General features: G+C 36.2%; 1 protein-coding gene and 1 long non-coding RNA gene across 3 annotated transcripts in view; both read right to left on the bottom strand.

Moving 5' to 3' along the window:
- Positions 1-7,879, bottom strand: part of LOC107062918 (uncharacterized) — a 15,368-nt gene extending 7,489 nt beyond the window's left edge. The window contains exons 1-3 of one of the 2 annotated variants that reach the window (XR_001474945.1): positions 7,584-7,879; positions 7,294-7,476; positions 2,569-2,810 (exon numbers count right to left, since the gene is read on the bottom strand). This is a non-coding gene — a long non-coding RNA (uncharacterized lncRNA). Of the gene's footprint in view, positions 1-1,387; positions 2,811-7,293; positions 7,477-7,583 lie in introns of those variants that run through there. The other variant, XR_001474944.1, reaches the window with a different exon arrangement.
- A 1,951-nt stretch (positions 7,880-9,830) lies between these two features.
- On the bottom strand, positions 9,831-10,791 carry LOC107063020 (uncharacterized). The gene is made up of 2 exons (XM_015314412.1): positions 10,000-10,791; positions 9,831-9,905 (listed from the first exon to the last, which is right to left on the bottom strand). The coding sequence occupies exons 1-2, from the start codon at positions 10,789-10,791 to the stop codon at positions 9,831-9,833; spliced, it is 867 nt and encodes a 288-aa protein (XP_015169898.1).
- Between the last annotated feature and the right edge of the window lie 3,832 nt (positions 10,792-14,623).

Below are 14,623 nucleotides of genomic sequence, written 5' to 3'. Positions count from 1 at the left end.
AGTAGAAAACTACAAAAGTTTTTCTTCTTTTTTTTTTTCTCCCCTAAACAGAATACATATTAATATTAATAAAGATATATTTTGAGATCATCACATAATGATCATCTATCCTAACATTTATGAAATAAATCTCATAACTTATAAAGGATAGAAAAATAATAATAATCAAGGGAAATAAAGATAAAAACCTGATTATTACCCCCATTGAATCACATTCTATTTGTAAGCAATGATTCCATGCAAGCCACTTTTCTTGCTAATATTTTCCTTCTTTTCCAGTTTCTATCATATTCCAATTTTCCTCAGAAGACATTGAATTTCAACGAGAAACTAAACTCATGTTCAAATATTGTTAGGAGACAACATCTGTTCATTTATTTCTTCTCATAGTTAAATAAAACCAAGAATATAGGAAAAATAATTACAGTGCACATCTTAGCTTTTATGCACAAAATAACTTTTCTCATTGAAAAGAAAACTGAAGGGGGTGCAATGCTTGAATGCACTTGGGAAGAAAATAATAATAATCTTACCCATCCAAGGAAAACTTACTATAAAAAATATACTCGAACATACTAAAGTAGTACTAATTCATCCCAAATCTCTTTTATCATATGATAAAATAATTCTCTTTTTCATCTTGTTCTTTCCCCAATAAAAAGAACACAGAAAATAAAAGTAATTTCCTTACCACAGAAAATACCATCAATAAATTTCTTAAGCTTGTTATCTCATGTATTCAGATTAGCAAACCAGAAATAATAAAAGATGAAAAGAAAAACACAAAGAACTATCCGAGTCCACAGAACCCACTGTGTGTCCTTAAGAAATTTAATCCCCTCAAGTACCCGAGGTTGCAGATTAATTCCTCCCAAGATAAAACGGATTAACCATTAAAGAAGTAGCGGTACCTCAAACTTCGATAATTTCTATGAACTCAAAATGACAGCAACGAATCACACACTCAGACACGATCGATCGATTTTGTTTTGTAAGAAATATATTCAAAAGAAGGGAAGAATTCGATCCAGAAAAATGAGAGAAAACCTCTTTATTTATAGCCAACAAAGGGTAAAGGTCACAACCCTTTGGAAAGAAGACAACCTTTCAGAAAGAAGATAACCTTTTAGAAAGGTCACAACACTTGGGAAAAGGCATAACCTTTCAAACGGTCACAATCCTTTAGAAATGACACAACCTTTCATAAAGTTCACAACCCTTCGGCATAGTCACAACCCTTCATTTCCTATTTACACCTTTAAAACCCAACATAAAGTCACCAGTAGAACGAAAGGAACGATTATTTTATTGATTGTAGACTAAGTATATATAGATTTTACAGAAAAAGATAAACTAAGAAAAAGGTAAGACTTATGTATAACCTATATACAAGGAGGAAGTTACAACAGAGTCTAAAGAGAAGACACTACTAAATCTGATCAGTTATTACGCCCCTGCAAGTTGGTGGTGTCAACAACACCCAACTTGGAAAATTGCTGGACAAAAGAATCTCTGGTAAGGGGTTTTGTGAGTATGTCAGCCACTTGATCAGCTGAGTGAAGGTGGTGAACTTCAATATCCTTATTCTGAACTTTTTCACGAACAAAGTGAAAACCAATGGCAACATGTTTCATCCTACTATGAAAGACTGTACTGGAACAAATGTAAGTGGTGCTGATGTTGTCACAGAAAACCTGTGGAACTCCCTTAAGTTAAAGCCGAAGTTCATGAAGAAGGTTTTTAATCCAATTGGTTTCTGCAACAGCAGCAACCATAACTCAATACTCAACTTCTGTAGAGGACTGAGATACGAAGCATTGTTTCTTAGAGGCCCAGAAAGTTAGTGTGTTGCCCAAGAATGTGATATAGCCAGAGGTAAAAATGCGATCATTTGGATCACCAGCCCAATCTGAATCTGAGTAAACAACCAAACAAGAATATGGAGCTTTGGCAATCTATATGCCATATTGGCAGGTGTGACGAAGATAACAAAGCAATCGCTTGACTCCTTTCCAGTGTGAGTGGCGTGGATTTTACATAAATTGAGAGAGCTTTCTAGCTGTGAAGGCAATATCAGGACGTGTAAAGGATAAGTAGTGCAACTTTCCAATTACCCACCTATAAAGAGTACCATTAGCCGGAGGATCATTCACTTAAGTTGTCAAAATGGTAGTTGAGGTCATAGGTGTAGGAACTTCTTTACTGTCTAGCATGCCAACATCCTCTAAAATATCCATAATATACTTGTGCTGGGACAAAAAAAGATGAGCAGTAGAAGAGATAACCTCAAACACCTAAAAAATAATAGAGCTGTTCAAGGTCTTTCAAGGAGAAACGAGTGGAAACACCATCAATTGTATGACAAAACCCCACAAATATGATTTCCAGTGATGATTATATCATCCACATAGATAAGAACATAAAAAGTGAATCCAAAATTATGCAAAATAAATAAAGAATAATCAGATTGGGACTTGACAAACCCAACAATTAGCAAATAATTTTTGAGCTCATTTTACCAAGCTCGGGGGGACTGTTTCAAGCCATAGATTGCTTTATTCAACTTACAGACATGGGTGGAGTGACTTTGATCTTCAAAGCCTGGTGGCTACCTCATATAAAATTCTTCCTTAAGGCTTTCTTGTAAGAATGCATTATTAACATCAATCTGCTGGATTGGCCAGTTGTACTGCGTCGCAATGGTAAGCACCAACTGAACAATAACTGGTTTGACTACCGGGCTGAAGGTGGAATGGAAGTCTAAGCCTGGACGCTGGGTAAATCCCTTTGCAATAAGATGAGCTTTATACCTGTCAATGGAACCATCAGATTTTTGTTTTATACGAAACAACCACTTGCACTCAACCACATTCATCGAAGGAGCAAATGGAACCAAATTCCATGTCTGATCTAGTAATAGATAGGGATGAAGTTGAAAATCACAGTGATCATGCACAAGTTTTAAATAGTGCAGGAGGTTCCCCTCAAGGGAGATCAAAGAAGAAGAAGATTAAGTCTCAAGGCGATAAGCCTATTAGGATGAACTCTTTGCAGTATGGTAGAGCTATATTAAAATGATCTTTAAAGCATTAATATGGAATATTAGATCAGTTAGATCTAAGCACTCTTACCATAGTGTTCAAATGCTTCATAGACATCACAAGTTTGATTTGGTTGCTTTAATGGAACCTTTTCAAGAGACTAGGCAGATCCAACAGTTTAAAAGGATATTAGGCATGGCCTATGCACATTATAACTTCAATGGGAAGATTTGGTTATTTGTAAAGGAGGATATTCAGGTGGAGGTTGTTTCTGATTCTGAACAACAATTGACTATTAAAATGCTATTCCTTAGTGGGCATTAGATGGTTAGTACTCTTGTCTATGCTAAATGTACATAAGTTGAAAGACTTCAATTATGGGAAGATTTGTATGCCATTGGGCAAAATATGAATTTCCCCTGGTTTATTGGAGGGAAATTTAATGTTATTATGGACTTTAATGTCTATCCAAATGAGGTGAAGGATTTTGCTTTTTGTATCAGTTCTTGTGAACTATTTGATATTAAATTCAAGGGTAGCCCTTTCACTTGGTGGAATTGGAGGTCAGATGGAGAATGTATTTTTTAAAGATTAGACAGGGTTGTGGGGAATCAAGCATTTCTGGAAGGGTTGGGTCATGTGGATTTGGAACAACTAGCTAGGACAAGGTCTTATCATGCTCCTATGTTGCTGTCTTGTGGGGTTCAAACTGTCCATTTCCACAAACCTTTTAGATTCCTTAACTTTTGGTCTGAAAAGGAGAAGTTCAAAGATCTGATTAGGCTGAGTTGGGTTGATGATCATTCTGATGATGTGTTTGTTAATTTATTGATCAAGATGAAGAAGACTAAACTAGCTCTTTCTAAGTAGAGTAGAGAAAGTTTTGGGGATCTTTTCAAACAATTAATTATAAGGGAGGAAATTCTGAAAATCAAAGAAAAATTGTTTGAGGATGTTCCTACTGATGCTAATAGAATCATCCTAAATAGAGCTCAAGCAGAATATACACAATACTTGAAGTTTGAAGAGGATTTTTGGAGACAAAAGGCTGGGATGCAATGGTTCATTGAAGGAGATAGGAACACCAAATTCTTCTACAATATTGTAGAACAAAGAAGGAGAAGATTAGAAATCTCCAAAATGCAGAAAGTTGATGGTACATGGGCTGAAGGAAGTGAAGTTAAGGAAGAGGCTGTAAAATTCTATCAAGATCAATTTTCTAGTGATATACATGAATCTAAATTATCCCTTATGGAATTAATTCCCTCTTTGATTAAGGAGGAAGATGATGAAATGCTAAATAAGAGTTCCACTTTGAAGGAGGTTAAAAAGATGGTATTTGAACTTAATGGGAATAGTACTAGTGGACCTGATTGTCTGACTGGGCACTTCTATCAAGTTTGCTGGGATATAGTCGGAGAGGATGTTGTGAGGGTGGTGATTGATTTTTAAAAAAAGGGATGATACTCCCAAAATCCATCACTCATACAAACCTTGTTTTGATTCCTAAGAAGGATAAGGTGAGTTCATTTGCTGATCTAAGGCCTATCAGTCTTTGCAACTTTCTAACAAAGTTATTTCCAGAGTTGTTCATGATAGACTATAAGTATTCTTACCTTCTCTTATTTCTTCTAATAAATGTGGTTTTGTCAAAGGAAGAAGTATTACAGAAAATGTCCTACTTGCTTAGGAGATCATTATGGATATCAGGAAGAGGAGTAAAGTTGCTAATGTGGTGTTTAAACATGACATGACTAAATCATATGACAAGGTAGATTGGAGCTTTTTAATTAAAGTGTTGGAAAAAATGGGCTTTAACAAAGTGTTTACTGATAAAATATAGAGACTAGTGGCCAACAATTGGTATTCTGTTTTGGTCAATGGCCAAGCTTGTGGTTTTTTTCACTCTACTAGGGGTGTTAAATAAGGATATCCTTTATATCCTTCTTTATTCATTCTAACAGCTAAAGTCCTTACTAGGGCCCTTAATAATTTGTTCAGCTATGCAGGGTATTAAGGGTCTGGTCTTTCAAAGTGGAGTGAACAGATTAATCACCTTGCCTATGATGATGACACTATCATTTTTGCTGAGGCATATAGATTTTCCTTGAACTTTATTATGAAGACTTTACAAGATTATGCATCCCAATCTGGTAAAAAAATCAATAAAGAGAAAAGTGCATATTTTGTTTATCACTAGGCAGCACAAGGTGATATCCAGATGATAGAAGAGTGTACTGGTTTTCCTAGAGGTAAGTTCCCATTAACTTATCTTGGTGTCCAATTGGGCATGTAACGAAAAGGAAAATTTATTTCTCTGAACTTATAAAAAAGGTTCAAAACAAAATTCAAGCTTGAAAAGGGAAACTTCTGTCTTTTGGGGTAAGACTGTATTGATCAATAATGTATTACAGAGTATTCCTATATATTAGTTGTGTGCTATCATTCCTCCCAAGCGTGTCATTCATGACCTTCATAGAATCTTTGCAAGATTTCTATGGAATTTTAAGGAAGTAGGAGGAGATAAACACTGGTTTCCTGGAATAACGTATGTACCCAAAGAACAAGGTGGATTAGGATTTAGATCCTTATTTGATGTTTCAAGGGCTTTATTTACAAAATTGTAGTGGAACTTTAGAACAAAAAATACTATATGGTTCCAGTTTATGTAGAATAAATACCGTAAAAGACACAGACCACAAACAATAGAGTGGAAAGGGGGTTCCCAAACCTGGAAATATATGCTAGCTGTTAGAGATTTTTTTGAGCAGGAAATATGGTGGCAACCAAATTGTAGGCATTCTAGTATCATGATTGACAATTGGACACAATTAGGTGCTTTATATTATTACCTACCAGTGTCTTATATTAACAAATAGATGCAAATAGATGTTGATCATTTATTTCATGAAGGGAGTTGGAATGAAGAGCTCTTAAGGAATGTGTTCCCAGAGAATGTTGTAAAACATTTTCTCAATAATATTGAGAGATTCCAAGTATTAGAGGAAAGAGATAATCCTATGTGGATGTTAAACAACTCTGGGAAATTCACAGTTAAGTCTGCTTGGGACTTTATCAGAACCCCTGGAGTTGAGGATGATACTTTTGCTAGGATTTAGGAGAAGGGTGTATCTTTTAAGGTATCTTTCTTTTTCTGGAGATTGACAATGAAAAGGATCCCCATTGGTGAAGTATTAGCAAAATTTGAAACTAAGGAGGAGATGGTGTGTTGATGTTGTGATCAGATGGTTACTGAAAGTTCTCAACACCTCTTTGTTTCTTGCCCTACTGCTAATCGGATCTGGAGTAGTTTTGCTAGAGCTGCTGATGTAGAAGGTCCTTTTCTTCAAATAAAAGACACACTGTATAAATGGTGGAATGCAAATTGTTCATCTAAGCTAAGGCCCCTATTCAATGCTATACCTGGTCTAATACTCTGGCAAATCTGGAAAAGATGGAATAAAATAAGACATGGTGACAAAATGAATGTGCAAGACATGATGATGGAAGTAAACATGAACATGCACTGGTTAGCTGTTTTTAGATATCCATGGATGAGGAATATCCTTGAGGATTGGCCAAATTTGGTGCATTTCTTTGAGAGATATAAACCAACTGTAGTTCCTAATGTCATTTACTGGAAACCTCATATGGAGAGGACTTACAAGTGTAACTTAGATGGAGCTTCTAAAGGAAACCCTGGACAAAGTGCTAGTGGATTTTGCATCAGAAACTGGAAAGGAGAACTTATATTTGCTGCAACTTATGATCTTGGCATAAAACAGGTTTGGAGGCTGAAACTAGTGCTACGGAGAAAGGTTTAAATTATGGTGTTACACATAATTTACTCCCTGTGTGTTTAGAGACGGATTCACTAATATTGACCAAGATTTTACATGGGAGTTCGGAGGTCCCTTGGAGTATAAAAGTGCTGATTAAGAAGATTTAATTTTTGAGAAACAAAAGGGAAGTTGAGGTGTTACATACGTTCAGGGAAGGCAACAAAGTGGCAGACTACTTCACTAACTTTATTTTTTTCTTTTGTAGGTACAGAGATTAAAACTTTCCAATCAATTCAAGAAGTACCAAAGGAAGGAAAATCCCTACTAATCATGGATGCAAATTATATTCCAAACATTAGAATTACTAAAATGCAAAACAAATTCTATGGTTTGTAGTATGGAATTAAAATCGTTGCAAAAAATGGAATGCAGTTACAGTATAAGTCAAGTAGAGGAGATGAAAGAAGTACCTAATAGATGTCCATGGACTTTAGATCCTAGATTTTTAGACAGTGGTATCAGTTCCCTCGGAGCTCAATCTGTCAAAAGGCAAAGGTTTAAGGAAAATGGTACTCTAGAAGGCACTGATAGAGACAACAACAATTGGTAAGGCTGTGGTTATACTTATCTGAGTGAGAACGGAAGATTACCACCTAGAGGAAGCCCCAAATAAGATCGATTTGTACATCAGTATAAGGGCACTACATAACAATGTAAACGTGAGTTTCTTGTTGAATAATCGATAGGGGTTGGGGATTACCTCTCACACAGGAACTGGATCAAGTTTGTTTGAACTGAAGAAGTCTTCGATGGACAAGAATACGTGGCGTTAGTGAGAGGTTTAACGTCTTGGTGTACTCTATCCAAGCTTGACAATAAGTTTCCCTAGTTCTACTGTGAGTAAGGTCTAACTCTTATCTCATCATTTGCACAAAGATTCAATTGATAGAGGTCCACCATTGTCGCTTGAATGAATTGTGGAGGAAGGAGATCGATGGAGATCCAACATTGCTGCCGGTTTGAAGTTTCGGGACTTTGGTTACTTGAAAATATGGGGGCTTACCTTTCCCTTTTTGTTTTTCCTTAGTTTTTGTTTCCTATTCTAGTCTTTTTCAGATTTTGGGATTGGGCTGTTTGGGCCTAATCCCGTTTTTACTATTTTTATTTATTTTTCTATTATTAATAAAAAAAAATCCTAATAAGTGCATCTAATTCAGCTTGCATCGCTTCTCTCTAGTGAGGGTTATGACATGCTTGTTTGTATGTATGAGGAACAAAGGACTAGGAAAGTTGAACATTGACACTAAACTGCTTGGGTTTGAGGCTATTTGTTTTGGAGCGTGTGACCGTGGGATGACTTGAAGTTGTCACCATGGGTGAAGGATCAGATGGAGTCAAAGCAAGTGCAGGTTGGTAAGGGTTATTGGCAGATGACTGAGAAGGTAGGTTGGGGGAGGTATATGAGAATGGAGTAGTAACACTGAGGTATTTAGTTGTTGGTGATATTTATGTTGATAGGTGATATTTACATTGATAGGTGATTTTTACGTTGATAGGTGATTAATGGTCTGGGTGACGATGAGGGATGAGTATTATCCGGTGGTGGTGTAATGGTGTGTGGCAATGAAGGCGCATATAAAGTCTTAGAATTACCTGATGCAACTGAGACACCTTCTGATCTGCCAGGCATTGAGTTGGGCCGGGTAGGGTGCACAGGCAGATCATCTGGGAGGGGATGACAAAAATCTAAACTTGATGGTTTATTAGTCACATGTAGATCATCAAAACAAATTTCCCAATCGATGTCAGTGCTCTGTTGGATTTTTAGATTCAAAAAAAATATTATGAAAATGATAGGTGTCTTCCAAAAACTGAACATCCCTGGATAAGTACAATTTGTTTTTGACGGGATCAAAACATTGGTGGCAGTAATGTTTATAAGAAAATCCTAAATATACACAAGGAGTCGATTTTGGCTCTAACTTATTTTTGGCATATGGTTTAAGCCATGGGTAACATAAACAACCAAAAACTCTAAGGGATTCATACTTTGGAGCCTCCTGAAATAAAATTTCATAAGGGCATTTATTTTGTAAATTTGGAGTGGTTAGACGGTTTATAAGGTAAACTGCTTGGTGATAGACAGAACTCCAAAAAGATGAGGGAAATGAGACTTGATGCAACAAGGTTTTGGCAGTCTCAACTACATGTCTGTGTCTGCATTCATATGATGCCACTCTTTGAGGCGTGTATGGAGGTGTCACTAAGTGTTCAATACCATGAGGTTTGAGATATGAGGATAAACCTTGGAACTCACCACCACCATTAGTATATAGAGACATAATTTTGGTTTGAAACCGATGCTCAAGTAAGGGATGTAAAGCTTGAAAGAAATCAAGAACTTCCTTTTTTGATTTTATAGTGAACAACCACATGTATTTCGAGTACTGGTCAACAAATAAGGCATAATATCTCTTGTTATCAATTGACAAAACAGGAGATGGCCCCCATAAATCAGTATAAATTATTTGCAATGGTCGTTGACTTTGTAATGAATTTTCAGAAAAAGGTAACATGTGCATTTTATTAGAGTAACATGAATTACAAATGGAAGCGGTTCTAGAATGTGAAACTTGAGAGAAAATTGATGAAAAATAGTGTTTAAAGTACGATGATTAGGATGACCTAAACGCCGATTCCACAGGTGTAGAAGAGCGATAACATTGCATTAAGGGATATGATGTGCACTGTCCGACGACCACTCATTTAGCCCATCTCAATTCTGCCCGCGAAACAGAGGCGCCCTAGTACTCAGATCCTTCACACAATAAGTAAAAGGAAAGAATTCAATGGACGTATGGTTATCCCGACAAAATTTGGAAACAGAAAGAACATTTTTTTAAAGAATGAGAACATAAAGTATTGAGAAGCTAAAATTGCTGATTCGATGCACTTAAGTTAGTGTTACCGGTATGAGATATTGGAATTGTGTTACCGTCCCCCATTGCTATCTCCTTTGGACCACGGGAGGTGTGCACATCAGTAAAGCTTTGCGCATTAGAGGCCATATGATGAGTGGCCCCTGCATCAACAATCCAAGGAGCCCGTTGAGTTGGAGATCGAGCAGCATAGTTTGCTCGGGCTTGTAGGTGATCGTGTGATTATGATCTGCAAACCTTAGCAAAATGACCAGGACGGTCACATAACTGGCACTTCAGAGTGGGGTCATAACGCTGCAGTTGGTTATTGTTGACAATACTCCATGAATGGGCACACCTTGACTGGTTGGTGTTGGGGGGATTTGCATTTGAACGCCTGTTAGAGGTGTTTCCATAGCGAGAATGAATGCTTGTTTGTTGTGCAATAGCAACAACAATGGGTGTTGAAAGTGGCTTCTTTGCTTTTTCATGCTCTATGAAAAGTTCATGGTCAAGTAATTTCTCATAAAGTTCTGGATAAGAGATAACATAATCTCTTGCACGGTTAGCAGCTGATATTTCACGGAATTCAGATCCATGTCCAGTGAGGATTTTGACAATTAGTTCCTCATTGGACATAGGAGCTCCAACAGTGGCAAGTTCATCACAGAGTGATCGAACTAGGTGCAGATAATTAGCGATAGGAAGGGTTTCTTTTGTGAGGCATGCCAGACGATCGTGCAAACTAAAGATCCTTGTTTGCGATTTGTTGGCATACGCAGTGTGCAAAGCATCCCAAGTAGCCTGGAAACTGGATGCAACGACAACTGTAGCAGCAAGAGTTGGATCAACTAAGGCCAAGATGGCATTTTGAATTAGTTGATCTTGGCGATACCATGAAACAAATGTAGGATTTTCGACGTCTTGATTATTTTGAGCCACTGTATGAGTAGGGCCTGGGAGAGATTCGTCGAGATGGACAAAAAGGTTGTGAACCACACATAGGCATGGACACTTGTGCATTCCAAAGGGAAAAATTGTGGCTTCCATTTAATTTGATTGGTAACTGGGTGACAGGATTAAACTGAACAATCATTGTATTGGCATCAAAGTTGGTTACAGTGATGTTTGGGGCAATTTTGATGGGAAGGTTGGGAGGGTTTCTCGATAGAATTTTACTCATGAGAGTTGATTGGCTTCTAATACCATATAAAGTATAAAGTTGCCAATAGAATGAAAGGAACGATGTATTTTATTGATTGTAGACAAAGTATATATAGATTCTACAGGAAAGAGATAAACTAAGAAAAAGGTAAGACTTATCTATAACTTATATACAAGGAGGAAGTTACAACATAGTCCTAAAGAGAAGACACTACTAAATTTGATCCGTTATTACCTACAACAATCCTACTCATGACAATTTCAGATATATTCTCACTATAGTAGATGGTTTTAGTGTAGGAACATGGACTTTCTTACTATCTTCCAAATCAAATGCTTTTACAGTACTTAAATCTTTTCAAATCATGATATAAAGGCAGTTTCACACTAAAGTCCAGAAAATAAGATCAGATAATGCTTTTGAATTGGGGACTGAAAACTGCAATCTGAATTTTTGTCATCTCAAGGCATCATTCACCAAACAACTTGTGTTTCCACTCCACAACAAAATGGGGTTGTGGAAAGGAAACACATACATCTATTTTAAACATCGAGAGCACTTCTTTTTCAATTGCATTTACCTATTAAGTTTTGGGGTTATTGTCTTTTAACAACAACCTATTTGATTTATAGGTTTCCTTCCAAATTCTCAAATACAAAACACCTTATGAGATTCATTTTACGTCTAAACCAAATTATCAGAGTCTTAAGTGTTTTGGATGTTTGTGTTTCGCTTCCACTCTTTCGGTTCATAGGGCAAAGTTTGAACCTAGAGCTGTGTCATGTGTGTTTTTGGGATATCCTAATTGAAAGAAAGGTTTTAAGTTAATCTTTAAACCAAGAACATTTTTAGGGAGCTATGGAAAGCAGATATGGATGAAGTCCAGAGATGCATTTTATCATTACTTAAGCCAGAAGAACGACCTACAATGTTTGTGTTTCGCTTCCACTCTTTCGGTTCATAGGGCAAAGTTTGAACCTAGAGCTGTGTCATGTGTGTTTTTGGGATATCCTAATTGAAAGAAAGGTTTTAAGTTAATCTTTAAACCAAGAACATTTTTGTTTCAAGAGATGTGATATTTCATGAAAATGTATTTCCTTTTGCCTCTACTAAGCTTTGTGAATGTACTGAATCTTTTCTTCCTATGGATCATTGTGTTGGTACTAAGGATCCCTTGCCTACTTTAGTTCCTCATAATCTGTCCACATAGGATAATTCTATTCCTATTTTACCTATCACTATGTCGCTTTTTCTGATGATCATCATCCCGGTGCCTTTGATTCTCCATATTCTCCTATTATTCATGATAACATTCCCTCACCGTCAATTTCTCTTATGGTCATAGATAATATTCTTGGAAAATCTTCTAGGTGTCATAAAACACCTACTTATCTAAAAGATTATATTTGTAACGCTTTGCAACTCAGCAATGTCACCAGTTCTTGTTTTCTTTCCTAGTTTACTCCTCCTTAGTTTTCTTTTTCCAGTTTGTCTTCCACAAATCAAGAATTCATAAATTTCCTTTCAAACCTCCAAGAACCTACTAGCTATACCCAAGATATGAATCACCCAGGTTTGTAAAATGTCACGCCTAATGAAATTGCAGCACTTGAATTAAACAAACTTGGGAGGTTGTGGAGTTACCTCATGGGAGAAAGACATTGCCCTATAAATGGGTGTATAAAATCAAACAACATTCAGATGGAAGCATGGAAAGACTCAAAGATCGATTGGTAATTAGAGGCGATATACAAAGAGATCAAATAGATTTCAATGAAACATTTTCACCGGTAGTTAAAATGACTACAATTAGGTGTATCTTGTCTATAGAAGTAAAAAAGAATTGGGAATTATTTCAACTGGATGTGGATAATGAATTTTTACATGGAGATTTAGATGAGGAGGTGTACATGAAATTTCTAGTCGGACTTACTCGTCCTTCCTCAAATAATGTTTGTAGGCTGAAGAAATCCATTTACAGGCTCTGACATGCATCTCGACAATGGTATGCCAAATTGAATTCTGCCTTAAATTTCAAAGGTTTTACTCATTCGTTAAATGACTATTCCCTGTTCTTTAAGAAAACAATTTCTTTTATATGTATTGTGGCTATCTATGTAGATGATATCTTGTTAACATGAAATGAAATTGAAGAGATTAATGGACTTAAAGTCTTCCTAAATTAAGAGTTCAAAATTAAAGACTTGGGAAACTTACACTATTTCCTTGGTATGGAGGTTCTTCCCGAGTAGCGGGGTCTAATTCTCAGTCAACACAAGTTCAATTTGGATTTGGTGGAAAAATTTGATATTCTCGGGCTTACTCCAGTATCTTCCCCTCTTGATTCCACATCAAAATTGCTTCCTAATTCAGGTGATCTAATCAAAGACTCAACTTTGTATCGCCATCTACATGGAAAGTTAAGTTATCTCACACATAGTCACCCAGATCTTATCTTTACAATACAATATTTGAGCAAATATATGCAAGATCTCATTTGAATGCTGCTCCACGTGTCCTTCGCTTGTTGAAGGACCCTGGTCTGGGATTATTCATGTCTTCATCACAATCCTTTGAGTTGATAACGTTCCGTGATTCGGATTGGGGGACTTTGTCCAATTCTTGAAAGTCTGTAAGTGGATTTTACATAGCTCTTGGTGCTTCTCCTATCTCCTGGAAGTCAAAGAAGAAGACTTCTATTTCCCTCAGCTCTGCTAAAGTTGAGTATTGGTCCATGAGGAGAGTTGTTGCCGAGTTTACTTGGTTGGTGCGATTATTCGATTCCAATAGCTTTATCGGTTCCTCTTCACTCGGATAGCAAAGTTGCGATACATATTGCCAAGCTTTTTCGGTTTTGAAACGCATCATCATTGGTAGGGTTTGGAAAAACATCATTGAATGATTCGTCAAGAATGATGTCATCGATCGTGAAATTAACATTTTAAAATTCCATAGGGAAATCTTCGACATTTTCTTGATATGTTGAGGTCATGTGTAGGGAGAAAAAAGTACGTTCAAGAGGTGGAACGACAAGACCGTCGAACTCATCGATGAAGTTCGCTTCTTCCATCGGTGCTAGATCGACCATATCAAGATATTTCAACAATTAATCAGAGTTTTCGAGAGAGCAGGGTAGGAATAGAGATAAACCGAGAGTTACCTTTCTTTTATAGTTTTATTTTTTGATATTGTTAATATTGATCCATTAGATTTTGTAGATAACATGGCTAAGCAAGAGGCAAAGGTATATTGTTCAAAAAATATGTGGAACTAATTTCATATATTCCTGAATATCATATATATGATTGAATAAATTTATGTTAGTTATTATGTATTAGAATTAATTGAATCATGATTTCATACCATTTTCGGTGCGGAACTGGTAGTTGGGGAAGTCATAGAAGTAGTAGTATGGTAGGTGGTAGTGTGGTAGGTGAGTAACTTATTTTAAAGTTTTTATTATAATATCTTTTTGTTAAGTGTCTTAATCTTGATATCTCTTTAATATTATTTTTTGGTAGTGTTAAATTCATGGTAATATGTAGTAATATTTATTGTAATATTCTTCCGATAGTTGTTTTAATCTGAATATTTCTTTAATATTATTTATGATATATTCTAGATATAACATATCTTGGGTTCTTTGGTACATATATAAATTTTCCTCCATTAATTGTTCTAATAGTTTTATATCTTCCATAGCTTCTATCCAATATT

Source organism: Solanum tuberosum, unplaced genomic scaffold (assembly GCF_000226075.1).
Source record: "Solanum tuberosum cultivar DM 1-3 516 R44 unplaced genomic scaffold, SolTub_3.0 scf00013, whole genome shotgun sequence".
Taxonomy (NCBI): domain Eukaryota; kingdom Viridiplantae; phylum Streptophyta; class Magnoliopsida; order Solanales; family Solanaceae; genus Solanum; species Solanum tuberosum.
Note: the sequence above shows the minus strand (reverse complement) of the source record. Positions and strands in the feature narration are given on the sequence as shown.

Excerpts from the sequence above, each read along its gene's own strand:
- LOC107063020 (XM_015314412.1), bottom strand. The coding sequence starts at position 10,791 with ATGGAAGCCACAATTTTTCCCTTTGGAATGCACAAGTGTCCATGCCTA. Across the intron at positions 9,906-9,999 it reads GTCCTGGTCATTTTGCTAAG|GGGCCACTCATCATATGGCC; the intron begins GTTTGCAGATCA and ends TTGTTGATGCAG.